Source organism: Mastacembelus armatus, chromosome 15 (assembly GCF_900324485.2).
Source record: "Mastacembelus armatus chromosome 15, fMasArm1.2, whole genome shotgun sequence".
NCBI classification, from domain to species: domain Eukaryota; kingdom Metazoa; phylum Chordata; class Actinopteri; order Synbranchiformes; family Mastacembelidae; genus Mastacembelus; species Mastacembelus armatus.
In genome coordinates, this window is record NC_046647.1 from 7,427,698 (window position 1) to 7,448,783 (window position 21,086).

General features: G+C 40.0%; 3 protein-coding genes across 3 annotated transcripts; 1 reads left to right on the top strand and 2 right to left on the bottom strand.

Moving 5' to 3' along the window:
• The first annotated feature begins 309 nt into the window (after positions 1-309).
• On the top strand, positions 310-3,961 carry prdx3 (peroxiredoxin 3). Its single transcript, XM_026308624.1, has 7 exons — positions 310-420; positions 1,693-1,804; positions 2,369-2,510; positions 2,663-2,798; positions 2,961-3,064; positions 3,386-3,551; positions 3,776-3,961. The coding sequence occupies exons 1-7, from the start codon at positions 385-387 to the stop codon at positions 3,824-3,826; spliced, it is 747 nt and encodes a 248-aa protein (XP_026164409.1). The 5' UTR covers positions 310-384; the 3' UTR covers positions 3,827-3,961.
• A 167-nt stretch (positions 3,962-4,128) lies between these two features.
• On the bottom strand, positions 4,129-14,841 carry tm9sf3 (transmembrane 9 superfamily member 3). The gene is given in 16 exon segments (XM_026308620.1): positions 4,129-5,790; positions 6,698-6,774; positions 6,865-6,948; positions 7,068-7,214; positions 7,491-7,559; positions 8,111-8,250; positions 9,420-9,550; positions 9,667-9,761; positions 10,241-10,407; positions 10,559-10,690; positions 11,152-11,229; positions 11,363-11,523; positions 13,182-13,304; positions 13,426-13,621; positions 14,637-14,739; positions 14,741-14,841. Coding segments are annotated over 16 exon segments (1,872 nt in total). The 3' UTR covers positions 4,129-5,722.
• A 547-nt stretch (positions 14,842-15,388) lies between these two features.
• Positions 15,389-20,890, bottom strand: LOC113132213 (lysophosphatidylserine lipase ABHD12). The gene is made up of 13 exons (XM_026310173.1): positions 20,677-20,890; positions 19,441-19,550; positions 19,244-19,349; positions 18,997-19,116; positions 18,820-18,850; positions 18,682-18,727; positions 18,256-18,385; positions 17,414-17,451; positions 17,239-17,318; positions 17,051-17,133; positions 16,862-16,940; positions 16,619-16,740; positions 15,389-16,503 (listed from the first exon to the last, which is right to left on the bottom strand). Exons 1-13 carry the CDS (start codon positions 20,766-20,768, stop codon positions 16,482-16,484), a joined length of 1,059 nt encoding a protein of 352 aa, XP_026165958.1. The 5' UTR covers positions 20,769-20,890; the 3' UTR covers positions 15,389-16,481.
• Positions 20,891-21,086: the final 196 nt, after the last annotated feature.

Sequence of the window (21,086 nt, forward strand, 5' to 3'; positions counted from 1 at the left end):
CTGCGTTCATGACTGATGCTAAAGTTGATCAAGTGCTTTGTATGTATCAACTATACAACGCTTCCCACACTGACTCTTTTAAAACGAACAACCAGACAGCTAAAAGCACGGAAAAGCAATATTTACATTTTTACACATTTTTAGAAATACTTTTTCTTAGGCACCTGAAGGCAGCATGAGAGCTTGTTAACAGTATTTTTATATTTTATTTTGACCAGTAACAGTTTTGTCCATGTGTAACTAGTCAAGTTAACAGAATAACATACAAGTGAGCCTTTTATATCTTCCTTTTACTTCTTTGTTTCTCAGAGGACAGGTTTGCGTCGAGCACATGCGTAAATGACGTAACGCCGTGCTGTGCCCTCCTCTTTGACCTCAGTGAAGATGGCAGGCACCGTCGGCTCTCTGCTCAGGACCTCTGTAAGTGCAGCTCCACACACCGCAGCCTCCACTTTGTGTTTGACGCGTGTAAAACAGCCACCCACCGGACGAAGACATGTAGGCGTCGGTAAATAAATCAGGTGCTGCCTGACCTGAGGCGCCATCGCGTCGCGTGTGGCGCACATTTGCACCAGAGGCGCAACTGACACTGTGGTGTCAACCTCTGGTCCGCGGCCACTGTTTGATACTGAAACTTCAAATAATATGCAAAGCGTTGCTGTGTGTTATAGAAGACATTGTAGAAAGGTCATGGTCCTAATGAAGCAACTAAAGCGACTCATTTCAGCTGAAAGCCAATGAACATTCAGTATAGTTGTGGGTCCAGGTCCATTTTAGTGACAGCATTTTAATTCTACATATTGTGTCACAAATATGCTGCCCTGCCCTCTGCTGGTCAAAACCCAGCTACTTTAATTGAATTTTCTTATTGGCTTAGCTGGTGGCAGGTGACGCAATGTTATATGGTGGCAGCTTTAGTATTTAGCAGGTTTGTCAGTGATGTAATACAGTTAATATCAGGTGTTGTAGTTCAGCTCTTAGTTGAGGTTTGTGTGTGTTAGATAACGGAGCTTAGCATTAGTTAGCACTGCTCCAGTTTCAGGCATCACGCTGTCTGCTTCCAGGAACGGAAAGGTCAAAAGACCTCTCTGTATGTTCCTGTGACTGTGATCAGAAATGTCACATTGTCCAACTCCTTCCTCACCATGCCACCTTTGCTGGCATTTTTTCAAATCGATGCAGTGGGTGGAGTGAAGCTCAGACCTAGAGGTTTAGTTACCCTTTAATTAAAAAAAACTAGAACAGAGTCACACTCCAGTCCAGCAGGTGGCACTAATGCAGCTTTAAGCTGGTTGGCCACCTGTCAATGTAACTTAAAGAAGAGGAAGAAGAAATCATGCGTTATATTTTATCAACAATTTATATTGTAGGATATATTGCAACACTAAAACTTCAATAAATTGGGTATCCCTCAAATGGTAGCAGCAAAAGTTAAGTTAAATTAAAAAATAAAACATTTTTCATCTTTTCCTTACATGCAGAGTGTATTCAGCTGGTTCAAGCATGATGGGTTGAATACCCATGAATTTCTGCTCTACATTGTTACATTTATGTTTTTTTTTTTTTTTGAAAAATTACACAATTGCTTAACTTTAAAAATAAGTGATGTCGAGTTCCCAATCAAAGCAGTGCAGTATTTTACCAGTGTGTTTGTGAATTATTAGTGATGATGATGATGATGTTTTCTTTTAGGTGAAGGTAGCAATAGGGGGACTCAAAGCCGCAGCAGCGCGTCCACATGGCATCTGTGGAGCTGCCAGAGTCCTCAGTGCTCCTGCACTTCAGAGAGCCTGTTTCTCTACCAGTAAGTACTGAGTCCAGCTCTCAGATCACTGCAGTGCCTGACACTGATGATGATTTCTCTTATTGATATACTTTTTAAATTGAGTTAAATGCATTTTTGCCCCTCAATCTACACTCACTAATAATGACAAAGTGAAAATGAATGTGTTTTTAGAATATGCAGACCCTTAATGCAGTATCTTGTAGAAGCCTCTTTGGTGGCAGCTCTGAGTTTTTGTGAGGACTCTGGATCCTTTTTCTTCATGCTCTTTGTCAAATGATCTTTCAGAAGCTCCCTATAGGCTGTTATGTATTTTTAGTCAAAGGGGCTTCTGTCTGTCTCTTCAGCTATAACAGCCTGATTTATGGGAGGTCTTCTCCATCTCTGCAGAAGACTTCTGAAGCTCTGGTAGTGACTGTTGTGTTCTTGGTCACCTCCCTGACCAGTGCCCGTCTTTCTCCGTTACTCAGGAGTCCTGTTTCCAAATTTCTGTTGTCTAATCTCTGTCGTCTAACCTGCGAGTCACCTGGGTTTTACTAAACAAAAAGTGGGAATGAATGAACTGCTATGACTTTTCTATTTCAGACTCCTCCAGATGGGCTCCTGCTGTCACTCAGCCTGCGCCTGCGTTTAAAGCCACAGCTGTCCACAACGGAGAGTTCAAGGAGATGAGTCTGGCAGATTTTAAGGGCAAATACCTGGTCCTCTTCTTCTACCCGCTGGATTTGTGAGTATTGGCAGTGATTTGATGGAACTCTTCTGACTGCTGAATGAAAATAATTCCAGCTCCTCCTCATCAGTCGTCTGCAGACCTGCTGTGGTGACTCTGTGGACAGATGAGTAAACGTTCTATTCACAGTGCCTTTTTTCCCGTCCCAGCACCTTCGTCTGTCCAACAGAGATCATCTCATTCAGCGACAAGGCCAACGAGTTCCACGACATTAACTGTGAAGTGGTGGGTGTGTCTGTGGACTCTCACTTCACCCACCTGGCATGGGTCAACACTTCACGCAAGGTACACTCCCTCATTTAATATTTATTCAGTAACAGGCACATGGTGTAAGGTTCAACTAGTTTTTTTTTTTTTAGTGGGTCATGACAGAGCTGGTCTGTGTGTGCTGTGTCTGTTGTGTTCACAGTACGTGCTGAAATCAGTGAGTTTTGTTTGTTGTTTCAGGCTGGAGGCTTGGGCCACATCCACATTCCCCTGCTGTCAGACCTCAACAAGCAGATCTCTAGAGACTATGGTGTGCTACTGGAGGGTCCAGGGATTGCACTGAGGTTGGCTCGTTATATGCACTATAAAAAGCAGCACCTTAACTCACACTTTATTTATATAGCAACAAAATTAGTGGTTTTTTGGAAAAAAACAAATGAGACTGAAAATGTTTTGCAATCCAGTTTTTAATAGAAAATTTTTGCTTTGCTTTACTTTGCTGCAGGGCAGTTTGGTGTTTAAATCCCCCTGAATTTAATATTTCAGTTTTTGTGTTGCTTTATTTTTTATTGCCTGTCTCACAGCTTAGTTCAGCTTTTTAAATATTTTGTAGAGAACTGATGCTTGATGTACCATTTTATATTTTTGTTGGTTTTGTCCTACAGGGGCCTCTTCATCATTGATCCAAACGGTGTGGTGAAGCACATGAGTGTGAACGACCTGCCAGTGGGCCGCAGTGTAGAGGAGACACTTCGTCTGGTGAAGGCCTTCCAGTTTGTGGAGACCCACGGTGAGGTGTGTCCAGCCAGCTGGACCCCCGATTCCCCGACAGTGAGTTTACTCAACTACAGGACACCACACACATTTTAGCCTGTTCAGTGCTAAAGTACAAACAATACTGTTCACTTTACCCATTAACTTAAGAGTGTATGTTCAGGATACGCAGCTTATAGAAACGTGTTTTAAACAGTGCAGTAGGTACATCAGTCCTGTGTATGATGGATACTGTGAGAAGTCATTTTTCATCTTTGGTAACTTTTTTTTTTTTCCCCCAGATCAAACCAACTCCAGAGGGATCCAAGGAGTATTTTGAAAAAGTCAACTAGAGAAGCCAAAGTTCAGTTTCAGCTGACACAGTAAATGGTACAAATGTACAATATGCGCAGATAATTTAGTTTACACAGCTGTATTTACTCCCACACAGCTGAATACAGTAATAAATCTATTCTTTCTAAATGCCAGCTCTTTGTTTTGATCCATGTCCCAGACTGTGATGTAGTAGTCTTTATATTTAAGCGATACATGACCTGCTGTATGGTCCTGTGATTGTAATACACATCCAAGTACACCACAAATGAGATACTTCTAATGAATCAGTTAAAAATATGTTCAAGCCACACGTGATAACCCCTGTACATAAACATGTTTATTTTCTCTTTTTACAGCAAGTTAATATGCAGGTTGAAAATGTCTAATCAGACATTGGTACACAACATGAGGTGCCAAAATCAACTTCAGTGGGGGAGAACAGGAAATTAGAAAAAAAAAAAAAAAAAAAAAGCATTGCCACTTCTCATACAAGTAGGGGACATACTGTATTTACACAAAATGGAAAACAGTGTTGGAAACATTCTGCAGCACTGTGGTTAGATGATTCCATAGTTTTAAGTGTACTTAAACTTCACTTTGTACAGTATGTTGGCAGAAACAATCGCAATCGCCTCATTCACAGACATTCACAAGTGATGTTTCAGATTAGACAACAGAAAAAAGATAAGGGAAATGGTTTGCCAGAGGACACAGAGCCTTTTAAAGCTTTAAATAATACAAGAAATCAAAATGAGAAGCGGTTTCATAAGCACACCCACCAGTCATCAAAACGTCATCATTCACATTTTGAGACTGAGAAGATGCTCACCAAATAGAAAAAAAAAAAACAAAGAAAGAACTGACAGCGCTGGCTGAAGTGTAATCTGATGAGCAGATGGTTTGGTGAAAACTTCATGCAATTTCAGGCAAGATGTAACAGAGCCACCAGCCCCACCCCAAGCACCAAAAAATGAAAACAAAGCGAAACAAAAAAAAAAAACCTTTTCTTTCTAACTGAATGATTCATTAAAAAAAACACCCTGTAGTAAATCTGTACAACGAAAATACATTTGGGATCTACATCTAAAGGTACATTATTAAGGTTATATACACTCCCCCCATCCATATATTATCTTTACAAGTAGACTTCATTCAAACCCAAACATTAAGAAAAGACTAAACGGGGAAATGGGATCACATCAAACATCCATTTAAAACTTTTTTTTTTTTCTTTTTAAACTGTACCTCAACCAGTCCCTCTGTTCTCGTCAGTAAACCGCAGCAGAACTAAAATCTCACCAGCTGGATGGATTGCTACTTTTAACAGGGAATTAGGAATCGTCAAAATGGGGGGAATAACTCTCGAGTGATGACAGCTTTTTCTATCACCTTTTTGAGGTGGAAATCAATCTGAACCTACTGTGCTGTGTAGTGAAGATATTCTGAGTGACTTGAAGAATACAAAAAGAGAAATCAAACCAGAACACGGGCACATACCCAACTCTCCAATCTTCTGACACAATAGAATAAAGGCTTTCAATACACCGAGGCCTCTTCACTGAAGAGAGCTACACTATCCCATCAATAAACATTTCTCTTGTCAGGTCTCAGGTGGGAGTGGGTTGGAAAAGAGAAGCCATGTCAGACTTTAACATTTGCCCCAAATGTTGGTTTGAAAGCAACCTATAAACAGAACCTTATGTTTGATACCTCTTCTGCCGACTGGCTCTTGTTCACTTTGAGTTGCAGCATTGAAAATCATTTGGAAAACAGAAAAAACAAACTACATAGTACAAAGTGAGATTCTCACCATCTCTTTGCAAGAAAGAAAAGTAAAGGATGACTTGTGCCCGCCGTCTTTCAGGATACATGTAGGCAAATCCATTAATATCCCTGTGTTGCTGCTTCATTTCTTAGTCAATTTTCACATTTGTGTAGATCTTCCTCACAAAGGCACTTGTTCCCATGTATCCAACGGCCCCTGGAAGACAAATGTGTTCAGTGAGTTTCTCATTAGAGGAACTGGCAACTCGCACTCTGTTCTCTTTTGCAGGTTAATCCATCACACAACAGAATGATTACTGGTGAGTGAATCCTGTGGTGGAATGAGCAGAGAAACGCACATCCTAGTTGTACAAAATGAAGAGTCAGACTCTCAACAAACCCAGAAGGCACCATGTAGTAGATGGTACATCACTGGCTTATCTTTCTTCAAGCTGAAGAATGTGTTAGGCTTGCAGCTGGTGGGGAAAGTCTACATAAGTGCACTTAAAGCTTAAGAACCCATGGAAAAAAGATAATGGGCTTTGTACAGTGAACCATGTTTTTATTCGTTCTTTAAGGGCACATTCAAGTGATTCAAGACAATTTGTTGCATCTACCATTTAAAAAAAAAATGTTTAGTGTCTAGGCCTGAGTGGATCCCCAGTGAAGCCTTAATTGTTCTTGATGGTGAGGCCTGGCAGGGTAGCTGCAGTATAAACTGCAGCCTTAACTGCAGCCTTTACCATTTACTGCACCATTCTGAAATAATATATGTTAAATAAAACCTCCTGCCACATAGTCTGTTCTTCCTGTGGTGATCCTCACGGTCATTAGTGAGAGGATCAGAGTTTTCTGGTGACTTCAGACCAATATTTCTGACAACCACATAGAGCCGAGCATCCTCAACACCTGATGTCTGACATCATCTTCTCTAATATTTTCTTGTTCATTTCTGTCAGGTTGTCTTGACATAATATAGTTGTCACTAAAAAAATCCAACTGATGAACTTTAGGCAGCATACTCACTCTGTCTCCTGCTGCTGTTGCAAGTTTCTGACTAATTCTAGAGTTTATAAGAGCCCAAAACAGAACTGCAGTGTTTAATCAACCAGACTTGGACTCACCACACATAATTCCTAGTGCAGTGCTGAACACAGCCATATAGCCAAAGTAAAAGGATGTCTGGAACAGCCCGTACATCCTGAAATGTAAGAAAAGGATTAGATCGTATTCACAATTTTATTTTTCCAATTAGTGACACTATTTTATGTGGATGATAAAGACTACTCACTTAGTTTTGAAGAAATAGTAGTAAAAGGAGTACATGTAAACATAAACAGCAGTGGATGCAGCAGAGAGGAAGCTTGTCCATTGCCTGGATAAAAAGAGGGACAAAAAAAAAAAAAAAAAATCAATAATGGTAGAAGAATTTCATCCACTATTGTTATTTTATTCAAAATAGGTGAATGAAATCATAAATGTCATCACACTCACCATCTGTAGTCCTCAGCATTGAGCAGGAAGTATGTACACACGATGGTGACACACACAGTCACGATGCACAGGATGACCAGGACCAGCATCATGAAGCCATACACATAGTAGATTTTGTAGGCCCAGAAAGATGTGAAGATGAAGTACCTAAAGAGAGGCGACATGTCAACACGGCCTCAACAATCATCTCTCAACATACTCCTGGACAAATCACACGAGACGTCACTCAACACTCCTTGCCCCTCCCATCTGTGTATCCTCACTTCTGTTGGTGAGTTATAAATGTGAAATATACTGGTGAGTGCCTGTGCCCCAGTGGAGAGCTGGACTAGAAATACAGATATCCCGCAGCTTCAGAAAAAGAACGTTAGCTGATGTCACGGGGAAAAGGCCGACCCATGGGTTACTACAGCACGCACTTACATTTCAATGAAAATGGAGCCGAATGGAAGGATTCCTCCAAGGCAGACGATGACCGCTGGCTCCATGAACCTGATGCAATTGAAAAAACAGGAGAAGGTGAATTCAGACTGGAAATGTAAGTACAGTCTAACTGTGGCCTTAAGTCACAGCTAGCATTTCCTGTTGGCAGCTGGCCACAGTGCTTGGCAGAAGGAAATGTTAATACACCCACAGCTTATTGCTTTGCCATTTTTCATTACCCAGAGAGTTTGTCCGGACAGCTAAACCCTATTATACTTCAGACCTGACATCTAACACTGGAACACAGATGCTAAACAATTAGAATTGAGTTCATGCATTATTTCCCCACAGCCTAGTCGTCGGTCACTCCTCTTACCTCTGCAACCATAAAACACCATATGCCATGTTTGAATGCACATGAAAATCATTACAATGAAAAAATGATAGTAGTAGTAGTAGTTTTTTTGCACAACATGCATTGCCTATGATCTAAAGTATGTTTTTATTATGTTTGTACAGTGTGCAGGTACTACAAGGCTATTTCCTACTCTTCCTTCCGCTGTTCCCAAGGTAAAGTTCTGCACATGTGCTGTACTCTGCATGGGATGGACCACACCTACCATTTCTTCTCAGGGATCGGCCGCGGCACAGCATTCACTCTGCAGGGGAAGTTTGGCTGGCCTGACAGATTCCTCCCCAGAATTGTTCCCACAAGGTTTAGTGGCAGAATGACAAAGAAGCAGATACAGCAGACAGCGACCTGCCGAAAAGACAAACAGAAATTATTATTCTTCTGTGGTGTAGTCTGTGTTTACAGCCAACATCCATCCAGCATTTATATTTATCAAATAACAAATGCGTACAAGCTCCTGGTTGTGATCACATAGCCTTCAGGCTGGGCCCGAACAAACTAAAACTTACATAACAAGGTATTGCTGATAAGTTGCAACTTCATAGTATGTTTTTAAGGTGCTTTCTTGACATTCATGATTGTATTTACATTGGACAAACTGACACATAACTGTGCTGATCCAGCAAACAGCTGTTTAGAATAAGGAAATATATCAAAGCATTGAGAAAGTCTGTACGCTATGCACAAACATCCATTTTAATTAGTATAGAGAACCTTGGCACAAAACACAGGAATAAACTCAGAACTGAATAAACTGCACTGATTCAGAAATCCAGTCATGTAAAGTGTTTAAAACAGTGTTCACCTAATTAAATTCAACAGTTTTATAACCATGTACAAGGAAATTTATTACCTTTTCATTGTCATGCTGGTCAACCAATGACAGAAAACCAGCAGGTATGATAAGGCCTACAGTTATTTACATAAATTAACAGCCCTTTTTAATCAGACTTCTGTCAGTACGTCCCAGCTGTATATAACAATAATTCATATGAACTGTGCAATTAATTTGAATAGGACCCAGATATGTGGCAGAAATTTGATAACTGGATTAACCAGTTACAAAATGAGTAATTAAATGAACCCAAAGGTACTTAGATTTTGCTGATGTTATGTGTGGTTCTAGCTGCTGTCGCTGGCAGTATAGATGGTGCAGCCTAAAGGTCTGATGGTGCACACACGAAAATGATTAAATGCACACACTATCCACTGCTGCACTGGTCTGACCTCTTGTTTAAATGTGTATAAATGAGCCTGTGGTGCAGCCTGCAACCACACACAAAGTATTGAAGAATGTTTTTTTTTTTTTTTTCAGTAAATGCAGTTAAATGCATTTTAAGATTTTGAAAGAAATGCAGAAACTCTGATATAACGTGATGTGTTCTTGAGAATATTTATCTGCGTTATATCACTTTGGTGCACAGTGCAGCACTGCCACACTGATAAACTGTGAGCGGTTGACTGAGAGCCTTCTTAACTATGTGGTTTTTAGGGAGGTGCTGCTATGTCAAACCAACCATTGTGCCAAATGGGATAGCTCTGGAGGCGTGGTAGTAGATAGCAATGAAGTTGATGAAGAAGGCAGTCCCGCACACCATGGCTGGGATCATGAAGGCCCCAATAAACATTTGTTTAATCCATCTTCTGCCTGTGTTATTCAGATAAACCAAAACAGGGTTATGTCACAAACTCTGTCTATATCAACACAACAGTTAATGACGAAGGAAGTAGACGGACGAATGCGATGCATAACAATGTTATTACCTCCTTGTTTTGCATACAAGCTTCCCCCAAAGTAACCGTTGACAGGGGAGGTTGCAGCATACACAAAAATAGCTGTACTCAGCATGGATCCTCTCCTGCAGGAAAAAAAAGAAGAGGTAAGGCCTGTGAAATCCATTACTGCTTCATGGTTTGGGCTTTTTTTCTTAATTTCTCTAACAATCCCCATTTGTGTTGTTCAAGAGAGAATGTGAACTTAACCTGACATAACCTAAAGAAAAAGCATGCACAACTTATCACAGTCATTCAATTTACAAAACACAATCACCTCCAATAAAACTGTCACCTTCCTTCCTTTCCCACAAGCAGCCACAACAGAACGCTCTAATGTGTGCAATGAAAGAATAAAGCTTTATCCGATGGATTACCATTATTTGTTTCTTAAGCTAAATGGTGTGGACATTGCTCTTATCAAGTGAAATGAGATTCAACAGACTCCAAGCTCAACGAGTCTGGCTATTTTACTAACTTGGAACAGGATCCGTAACCAAACATTTTATCTGAACCCAATCACAGCAGTAGTTGACAACCAGGCAATCACCTGCCTGTTACTCACTCTGTGTACAGATCCTCAACAATAGCCACGATGATGACGATGAGGGAGACAGAGAAGATCTGGCAGCCGGAGCCAATTAGTGAAGAGAAGATCAGTGGATGGCTTGAAGGCCGAAACACATCTCCATGGACCTGCTTCCATCCGTATTCATCTCCCAGGTCTCTGTCCTGTTGGTAGACAGGGACAAAATGTACACATCAGAAAGGCAAAAAGGCCAACTGAAAGACAAAGCTCATTATCAAGAATCAAAGCAGATTGTTATTGCGTTCAGCAAACACCCTTGGGCTCAGTTCAAAACTTAAGTCAATAAAAACTTACCATGTCATCCATTTCCTCCTCTTTGCTGTATCTGGCATAATCCTTTCTTAGTGTTCTCATCAGAATCATGGACACCAGACCCACCAAGAAAATGACCATCATGAAGGAGTTGAAGATGGAGAACCAGTGAATCTAAAAACATAAAAAGTAAAATCAACGATCAAGTTTCAGAAATAACAGTCTTACAACTCACATTACATTAAAACTGAATGGACTGCTCAGGATTTTTCAAGGTGCTAAAGTTGAACATTATGACAAAATTCGTACTCTCCTTGGGCTCAGCATCACTCTACAAGTCAGGCCAGGAACCAAACTTTTACTTTCCCTGGCTGTAGTAGCTGGTGGTTCAGACTCTTCAGTCAGACTCACATCCCCTTCAGACAGATGCACTTCTCCCACAGCAGCAGCAGCAATCGTTAAAGAACCAGCCAAAAGTTACCAGGCTGGCTAATTACACAATACCCACCAGCAACAAGGCTCGACTCGTACCTTCTGAACTTCCATAAACAAGCATGCTGTCCCAACAAGCCAGTGGTGGTGTTGGTTGGCCCGACTCACAGAAGTCTGAAGCTGACACATAATATTCGACTCACCCTGTGCTGAAAGAAGGATGGATCCAGGTACTTGTCAAATCTGTCTTCAAACTTCACATCTGACTTCTTCCACTTCACCTGTGATAGAAAAGATGAATTTACACTAACATATTAGACTCTGTTTCTTTAATATTGACACACCCCCATACTACAGACATCAAATGAGCATCAGCATGTTAAAGGACATCTAGCAGGATCATTTAGTACTCACTGAATAGGACATTGCAATTCTTGTGTTTGGCACGAGTTTGACTTTCCCTTCGCTGGTCAGATTGACATCAACAATTCTGTTGCCATTGAATCCGATCTCCAGCTTCTTGTACGTCCACAGGTAATGATCTTCTCCGTTTTCATCCGCCTCACCAACAATACCTTAAGAAAATTAAGTGTAGTGAATGAGACATCTGGCATTTACAGAAGTCAAATGGACAGGTGTTAACACTGAGCCTTCACCTATGTAAATTAATGATAACCACGTGTAAATGCCAAATAAAGGTCACTTGCTACAATGCTTGTTAACTTTCTAAACGCACCATCTGTATTCATCTGCTATATTCAGTCTTCATCTGTTATCAAAGTTTAGCCCAGCTGGCCACCACAAACAATCTGCTGTGGAGAAAATCAGTTGGATGCAAAACAATCACTACGAATTAACTCCCATTATCCCAGGACTTGGACAAAATAATGTTTCCATCTTGTTCTTCTACTGCAAGATTACTTGATACATTTAATGTGTGTAATGTAGAAACTTAAAGTTATTCCCTTGTGCAACGCATACTATCGCTAAATGAGAATAACTAACAAGCAATTTTCCACAAAGCTCTAATTATGTTTTTGCCTGTTACTGAATAACACACTAGTTCTTATTACAGCACTGGTAATAGACAGGATAACATAGTTGTATGAAACGTACAAAGTGTTTGGGGAGACATACATTAGCCTTGGTAGAAAATGTTTCATTCTAGTCTACCTGGGCAGGGGAGCTGAGACTAAGACACTGCAATAAACGGTGCTGCGGATGTATTGTAGTCAGACAGCTCAAACTCCAACTTGGCACGCTGGAAAACCGGACACGAGATCAAAGTCTAGATGTATATATATATATATATATATATATATATATATATATGTATGTATTATAAACTATGTAAGATGTAACATGTCTAAGTCAATGCTAGTAGTCCACCCACTACCTGCACCATCAGCTGACAGTTATGTTTGAGTAACTGTAGGAGTGGTGTCAATGTACAAACTATAGCCACATAGGCAAATGGTCATACTGGTAGGTAAATCATTGGAAGGGTCTGTAATGACAATGACTCATTGACAAGCTCCTTAACAACAATGGAGCACTTCATTGTCAAGGCGAACGACTAAAGGTATTTCCCACATGTAGGTGTGTTAATTACTGACAAAATTCCATGTCAATACAATTTTACCAGAGAAGAAATAATATGTGCCCATTAGTATGTGTCAGAATCACACTGTTAAACAATGCTGATGCTTCGTTTTATAAAAATATAATAATGATGTCATGAAGTTGAGTTGATCTGTTCTCAACAGCTTATAACGAGGCATACACAGCACTCAAGATTGTACCAATAACAGCATGACGACCACTCAACAACAGCACTTCACTGCTGACCTGATTCTGAACAACACGCTGAACCGTTTGATTCACCTTTATGTACTGATCTGAGCTCCCCTTAGTAAGCACTCTGAAACCTGATATAGTGTATTGTCACAGTCTTAATAGGCTGGAGAGGATGAATGAACTGGCCCACCCTTCTTTAACTTCATCAACATCAAGATAAAAAGATAACACAAGATGACAGTGTTGGTGCAAACTGAGCAAATGAACTAATAAGAAAACAAGAAACTTATAACTCAAGCTAAGAGACATAGACAGACTCTGAAATACACCAGCAGTGCTCCAGACTGCAGGACAACTAACACAGACGTGTAGCCTATTCAGTATATGGAAAAGATTGTTTTTTTTTTTTAAAAACAGTAAATGAAGTATCACTTACCCCAGATGGGCAGGTCGTCTATGTACATTTGGTACCAGTAGTGATTCTTTATGGCATAAACAAAAGCATCCCGCTTGGCTTTGTCCAGTTCAATTTCACAGTATGTTGTCTGCATGACTTCCTCTATAGGGATCAAAAACACATCATCATCGTTAGATATGGAAAAGGTATATACGTTGGAAAACAATACACTGAGACATTTCTATCACTCTAGAGGCTCAACAGGTGAAAATCAGTAGGATACCTTTGAACTTTATGTCTAGGCCACTGAATTCCAGCTCCACTCCTTGCAGAGCCTCTCCGAGTGTTTCATGGTAATGACTGATGGTCTTCTTGGAGCCCGCGCAGAAGGGCAGAGAGAAGTACTTGTATGTCTCCTGTCGGTTGTGGTAAGGCCCCACTGTGTTCATCCATAAAACTACCTCCTCCTTATCTGTGTACTGCAAGTGAGACACAAGGACTCTTATTGTGAAATCCAGGATGTTGCACCAGTCCCTCTACTCAGACTGGTTTCATATTCTAGGTGTTTGATATTCTACGAGATCAAATGTCACTGACATATGAAAAAAAAAAAAAAAAAAACAACTTTCACACACTTGACCTCACAGCTACAGCAACATCTGCCTCATACACTGGCTTTTACAGATGAAGTGACCATAAACGTTATCATCACTTCTCTACTAAAACTGTGATTACATTTAAATGAATCAATGAATGAATCCAAATGTATGAAAATGTAACACGGTAGTTATGACCTGGTCAAAGTAACGCCTTAAAAACTCTACTACATGTTTGCTTATAGGCTTCACTGAAGGAAGTGAACTTCAGTGCTACGTGTAAATTAAATAAACAGCGTCCACTCATAAAACAGCTACACTGTGTAAAGACCACAGTGTGATACATCTCTCTGACACCTGTTAGCTACTTAGAGCTGGGCTGTCTGTGTCTGACAAAAACCAAACGACAGTACAAAGAGGCCAAGACGTCAGACTGGTCTTTCAGCATCACCTAACATTGTATGATAAGACGTCGCAGACATCACTTCAGGGGCTCTGTGAGGACTGATTTGTGACTAGCTGCTCTTCACGCCCAGTGCAGCAGTGACTTTGATTTGAAACAACTAAGTGACCTAGCTTAGCCTAACTTGAGTGCAGTTTCCGCCGGTGCTCAAGGAAACCTTGTGAAGACCAAGACGTGCTAACGAGCTAGCGGGCAGCGTTAGCCGTAGGCACTTAGGCCGATAAGTGCTGACAAGTTAGCTCGCTGGTTGAATGCCTATATGTTTGATAGGTCGCAGTCATCGATAGATAACCCAACAGGCCAGGCCATGCTCTCTGCCACGGCTGTAATTCTGCTACGGAGCTAGCAGCCATAGCTGCAGTTAGCAAGTTACACAAACGTCCATTATTTTCAAGGCTCACCCTTTTCAATCGGCCTCTCAAAACGCTGCCTTACCGTGTGTTCGTGTTCATCTCCGTCGACCGGTAGTAAAGAGCCCACTACAACCAGAAACGCCGCCGCTGCCACCTTCCACCTGGAAGATCCCATTATTTTCAGAGAAACTATGCAGAAAGATTGGGGATGTTAGCTTTGGAGGGCTATCCCACCTTCTTCCTGGTTGTATGACAGAGGCAGTTTTTACAGATGCTCTCGTGCGCATATGGCGTAAGCGTTTCATTGGCGCTAATCGCACCCACATTGGATTGGCTGTGCGGAGTCACGTGGCCCGAGGCCTCCAATCAGCGTGGATATCGATGAATCAAGCGGTGAATAAAAACACCCTATCGGCGCACCGTCCGCAACCTTCAGCCACGTCAGCCGACTGCCAAGACCGGAGCTTCAGCTCACCTCCGACAGAGCTGGTGCATAAAACATGATCGGTACGCGCAACAAATAGGCCCACTGACGAGGCCTCTTATGGCTCACAGTTGTCTGAACTGTTTCTCACTTTTCATATGCACTTTGAAGCTTGCACAGCAAAATCAACCTTTTATATGATGGATTTGTCATATTATAACTTCTACCACAGGTGAAGAACTTTGGTATAAAAGTTAATTAATAGATGGATATTATAGCTACATAGCTTTGACCTCTCATATTGCCATAAATCTAAAAAACCTTCAGTTTGTAAGTCATTAGAAAACTAGGTAACAATTCCATTATCAGTAATACAACTTATAATACAAATGGTCCATGGGCCTTTATAATTAAGCAGTTCAAATGTACTCTACCTTTATTACTATTGCAACATACAAGTACACAAAGGTAAGAACAATAGTGGTTAAAGCCTGGCTTTACAGGGAGACACATGTTCCTGTTCTTTAAAAAATTCATTCATCTACAACAGTGTGAATTAGAAATTCGGAGGTTTAAAAGTACTCACTCTGACATCAGTACACAGTATAGAAATGTACATGGCTATTTGTGTCAAATGAAGTTTGAAGACCTGTTCCTCCTCTATCATAATTTACACAGAGACACTGGTTAAGAAAGAAACGTAAATTAAGACATAGTAGAACAATACTATACATTAACACAACTGATTAAGTGTGCATCAAAGTGTTGCTGACACTCAAGAAAATCGGCTAAAATGAACAATTTTCTCTACACAAGAATTCACAGCTTTGTGATCATCTCACCCAACTGGTTAAATGGTATTTAAAAGCCGAATTTTAATAAATGTCTCTGAATGAATTATCAATCATATATTCTGAATTTATTAAGGTTGTTGTTTGGGCGATATCCAACTTAGACAAATATGTCAATGTATGTTTTCTTGTAACAAAAATTATAATACATGTAAATAACTGCTAAAATTTACTCCAGTTACACTGATGTGAACAGACAATCTTTTAAACTTATCTGAACGAACAGTGTCTTCTGTGGTTCAACTGACCTCATACTGTTCAGTGTTTGTGTTTTTCTAAAACCACACTTGTGACAACAAGGTCAGAGAACTGATATCCTCTAGCTTATATTATTTTGAAATGTCAATGACACACAGACATATGAAGCCTTGGATTACCATACTGATTATCCAGTGTTAGAGATGAGCATTATCAGCACTGAGCAATGCCAACAGAGGGCACTTACAGTAGTAATGTCTCATCATCTTATCACTTCCAGTTTGAAATGTTGTTTTTTGTTCTGTTAGGTCAGATTAAATCACCCGCAGATATGAAAATCAGAACATAACATATCTCAAACAATTTTAACTGAATTAAAAACAGTGTTTACAGTCTATTAGCCTGAACATCTTTGGCATTAATTCTTCAATTCTTCAGTCATCTTTCACCTACACTACAATGACATCACAAACTTCCTGCAGAGGAGAAACAATAAGACACATTTAATAAAAAATAGCATTTAACAGACACAACGTTGCCAAGACGGTATATAAGCACACTTTAAGCATTATCAGTGAAATGTTTTCTCACTTTATGATGTCAGGCAGATGGGGGTCTCGATATATGCCATTGTGCAGATAACCCAGAGACCCATCAAATGGCACCATCTTGACTCTCTCTGCATTCTGGGCGATCACTGCTGCCTCATACAACTGGAAGGGAAAAAACCTTAAAGCCAAACATTATCTTAAGAGAACTTATAGCTATCTAGAAAACACAAGGGCTCAGTTTACATAGAATTTGATGAAAAGTAGCTTCATGTGAGAGTAATACCTTGTGAGCAAATTGAATGGGAACCAAGTGATCATCCTCTGTATGAAGAAAAAGTATTGGGCTTCTTATTTTCTTCAAACTGCAGGAACACATATGAAGTCATTGCATTTCCTGGTAATACTAATATTATCAGGTGAACAAAGTGTGACATCCACTACTCTCTGATGTTAGCATTTAATTAAAACTTACTTTTCTTCAGTAGGAAAGGCAACCTTATTTTTTGCCCATGGCTCTGGGAAAAAGTACTCCATGCCTGGAAATTTCCAGTAATACTTTAAACAGAAAGAAATAAAACATTGTAAAGTTATGTGTAATGTAGCTGCAGCCACATGAAATGAACAAATCAAATGTCAAAAGTGGTAAGTTATTGAGTTTACCCAAGAAAAGGGGTTAGCTGAAATATTCTGTCGAATACTATTGAATGCATTCTCCAGGATTATACCATCAAACACTACACCTAAAAAAAGAGGAAACTGTTGTTATATTGAAACATTGGATTATTTTCACTTACTTATGCTTACTAAATGCTACAAGTAGCAAAACCTACTATACCTTGCTCAATAAGTTTGACCGCAGTATTAGTGGCCACTCTGTAGAGACACAAACAGCAACATCTTCACTATTTTGTGTATACTTTGAACAACCTGTTTCCTCTTCCACTGTTCTTGACAGTGACAAGTTTAGCTGAGGGTACTTTCCTTTCTCCTATGAAAATAACTTTCTGTTGAAATGACATCATCTACTATGCAAACACATTCAAGTAAAAAGCAGAAAATTACAAATTTTTGTTAAACTTTTTTTTCCAGTACTTTCTACTATTTTTCCCCTAAAATTATCTTTCGTGTCTCATTGCCAGACATGCAGGAAATCTGTCTAACATACTGTATTTGTTTCTGTGTCTATCTGCACCTCTCATTTTTCCAAACATGTGGACCTAACTTAGCCTTAACATGATCCAATCATGAAACATGACAGTGATAATATGCGATACACTCTGTTGTGTAACTAATAAGTACTGGTTAAAATTGTTGGTTGTTAGGGCTCTTGCTGTTGTGATGAATTAATAATAGTATTTGCATAATTTTTGCACTGATTTCTTTTTGCTACATTTTGTGTTTGTGGCACTCGTTTCAGTTCAGCCACTATGGCCATCACTCTTCATGCTAACTGCAACAGGTTTAATGAATTCAACCACTGTCATAATATGTCACGAGCCAAAACTATTTGATGTGGATAAAAAAGTGCCATTAAAGTAATCTGGGAAAAATGTTTTTCAAAGGTTTAAGTTTAATATTTGAAAAACTTTAAAAACTTTAAAACAGTAACTACAACAGTGATCTGACTCATTTTCATAAGAGTAACATGCAGCAGATTTGGAATCTTCCCTTACTGACCCAGTGCCAAGAGAGTGTCCCCAGATGACGACCAGGCTGTTTCCACAGCGTACTTTTACCCAGTTGTACAAGTACAGGGCATCAGTGGTCAGGCCGGCCTCAGTTGGCTCCCCAGTGGAATCTCCAAACCCTGCCAAAGTTTCTCACTTCAACTACTGACAGTTCAAACAGCTGCTCTTCATGGCCACAAGGTGGCAATCACTTATAGGAAATCATCCTGCACTAGACACTGGCCTGAACTGAACTGAGGTCTTTTGACTGTTGTACAGCAAACCCACCACACACAACTGCATGACTCTATAGTGATTATATTACTACGATTGATATTAAATCAAGATGAGAAGGTTATGTGTAACAATCAATAGAGAGTCAAAGAAGCACAGAGGCAGAAAATACTAGAGGTCATAAATCTTCATTTTCACCCACCTCTGTAGTCAGGCACCAGCACGTGATAACCTAGTGCGCTCAATACCTGTTAACACATAATGCTTATTTGTCATCCGAATGGTTACTGAGACCTTCATATCTTTATTAGACTGTGAAAAGGCGAGGGTGATCACTCACTTTTGCCACTCCCACCCGATGAGGGGCTGCCCTTTTGGAATTATTCACAAATAATACAAGAGCCACAAAACAGGTGTTTTTCCAAAGAAACTAGAACAAACATTTTCAATGGTGTGGAACTTTTACTCTTTGCCTCTTCAGGGGTCAACTATAGTACAAATGTAATATTAATCATACCTTGTGCCTGTGTTTCCATGAAGATATATGAAGACTGGATTTCTATCATTTAAAGCATTCTCGTACCATGCTAAGTCCTTCCCTTGTGCCTCTTTCCACTGACTTTCAGGGACAGTGTGCCTTGAAGAGTTCAAAACAATGCAGTCAGACACAACTAATAAGTGGACATTAAAAAACAGGATTGTCCATTTCTCTTAGCCTTTTATATCTATGCTAGAAAAAGACATTAAACTCGGTTTATATTCACCATATGCCAAGGGAGATTCCTTCCTCTGATGTTAAGTACATGTTGATTGTGTGATTAAGGGCAAGATCAGCAGGCTGACTGAGGTCAACAAAGAATGGCAGTCTGACTACAAACAGGAAAGGAAAAAAGGTGACTCTTTTTTGGGAGCAACTTGAGGATTTCAAGTTTTCTAAGAGACAGACAGGAAAGTCACTTACCTCTGTGAGTGGAAACAAAATGTTGGATTAATTCTGGGAGCACTTTCAGTGAGAAAAGCATGAAGACAACAAAAAGGGCTAATAAGCCCCCTTTCAGCCACCATCGGGGTCTGAGAACAGAGAGAGAACAATAAAACCAATATGGCTACTGACCATTATGTCACATAAAAGCTGAAGATCATTTAGGGGGCCTTAACAAATCTATAGGTGCTCTCCAGGTAACACAAATATTAGTTTTAGGTTTTACAACTAGGCTAAAGAAGAACAAACGACAACAGATTCATTAGCAGTGTTAAGAACACTATGCACCATCATCTGTTAACAATAATTATTATTGATTATTGGTCATTTTAAATCCCATTCAGAGCAGATTTGCTCAAATTCCCTGGCCGACGTCTGCCCAATCAGCCCAGCACATCCTAGTAGTCTGTGGCTGAAACATTAGTATGGAAACCGTAATATAGGAGAAAAGAACAGCATAATCTCATCAGGGAGACAGGCTGTCATTGGACTCAGTCTTGACTCCCTGGAGGTAACAGCAGAAAAGAGGATGCTATTTAGACTATTGCCAATTAAAGGACAATACACCCCTCTCCCCACCATTAACACTCTAATCAGTCAGAAGAGCCTTTTTAACTGAAGACTGATTTCTATATGCTGCTTGGGGGAAACATACAAGAGGTAATTTATTCCAGCAGCCAACAGACTGTCACCTCATTTGTCCTGGAGGAGCACTTTGACTTTAATATTCACTTCCCAATCTTGCAGATGTTGAAAAGCTCACAGCAGATTTTTAATGAATACACAGCTGCAGTGTGACGTAATGTAACCTGTGGTTTACTGGTCAACCTCTCAGCTGAACATCTGTAACAGGCTACCTTTCATGTTTGGAACAAATAGGAATAGTGACATCACACTGTATGGGTCCACCCCCCTGTACACTGTCAATGATAGTTACTGAGTCATGCTAATACTTGCTGAGTTATATTAATAGTTACACAGTTATGCTAATAGCTACTGAGTTATGCTAACGGTTAAGAGTTCCTGAGTTATGCTAATAGTTACTGAGTTATGTTAAGAGTTACTGAGTAAAGCTAATAGTTACTAAGTTAATAGTTGTTGAGTAAAGCTAATAGTTACTAAGTTAATAGTTGTTGAGTAAAGCTAATAGTTACTGAGTTATGTTAATAGTTAGTGGGGCAGTTAAGGTTAAGCTAACGTTGGCTAACAGCTCACCGTGTCCCCTCCTTCCTCTGGGCTCTGGCAGATCTCTGGACATCTCTAGCTGCAGAGGACGGATCACTCTGTTTAACCAAGCGCCTCTTCATTGTGTCCCCTTCAGTGTTTAAAAAACATACACTCTAATAAACGTGCAGTCAATATGTTTCCTAACACTTGCTAATAAAAAGTCAGTTCAAAGTGCAATATGATCACAGGAAAGGGGAGGCACTGGGCCTCTTTAAGGTAGGGCAGCTTCACTCCAGTTTATGACAAACACATGACATGCACATAACGCCACCTTAAAAAATAAACTCAGCGCACATACCGTTGCACAAGAGCACACTCTTATAACGCAATATAAACACAGGTTTAATTACCTTAAGTAGCTACATTTCTATAAAATATATGTGCTGTTAACATGAATT

Bases quoted from the DNA above. Each gene is read 5' to 3' on its own strand.
- prdx3 (XM_026308624.1), top strand. From the start codon at position 385: ATGGCAGGCACCGTCGGCTCTCTGCTCAGGACCTCT. The intron at 421-1,692 runs GTAAGTGCAGCT...GTTTTCTTTTAG, and splicing joins GCTCTCTGCTCAGGACCTCT to GTGAAGGTAGCAATAGGGGG. The intron at 2,511-2,662 runs GTGAGTATTGGC...TTCCCGTCCCAG, and splicing joins TTCTTCTACCCGCTGGATTT to CACCTTCGTCTGTCCAACAG.
- LOC113132213 (XM_026310173.1), bottom strand. From the start codon at position 20,768: ATGAAGAGGCGCTTGGTTAAACAGAGTGATCCGTCCTCTGCAGCTAGA. The intron at 16,941-17,050 runs GTAAGTTTTAAT...GTGTTCCTGCAG, and splicing joins GCCTTTCCTACTGAAGAAAA to TTTGAAGAAAATAAGAAGCC. The intron at 16,741-16,861 runs GTATTACTCTCA...TTTCCCTTCCAG, and splicing joins CCATTCAATTTGCTCACAAG to TTGTATGAGGCAGCAGTGAT.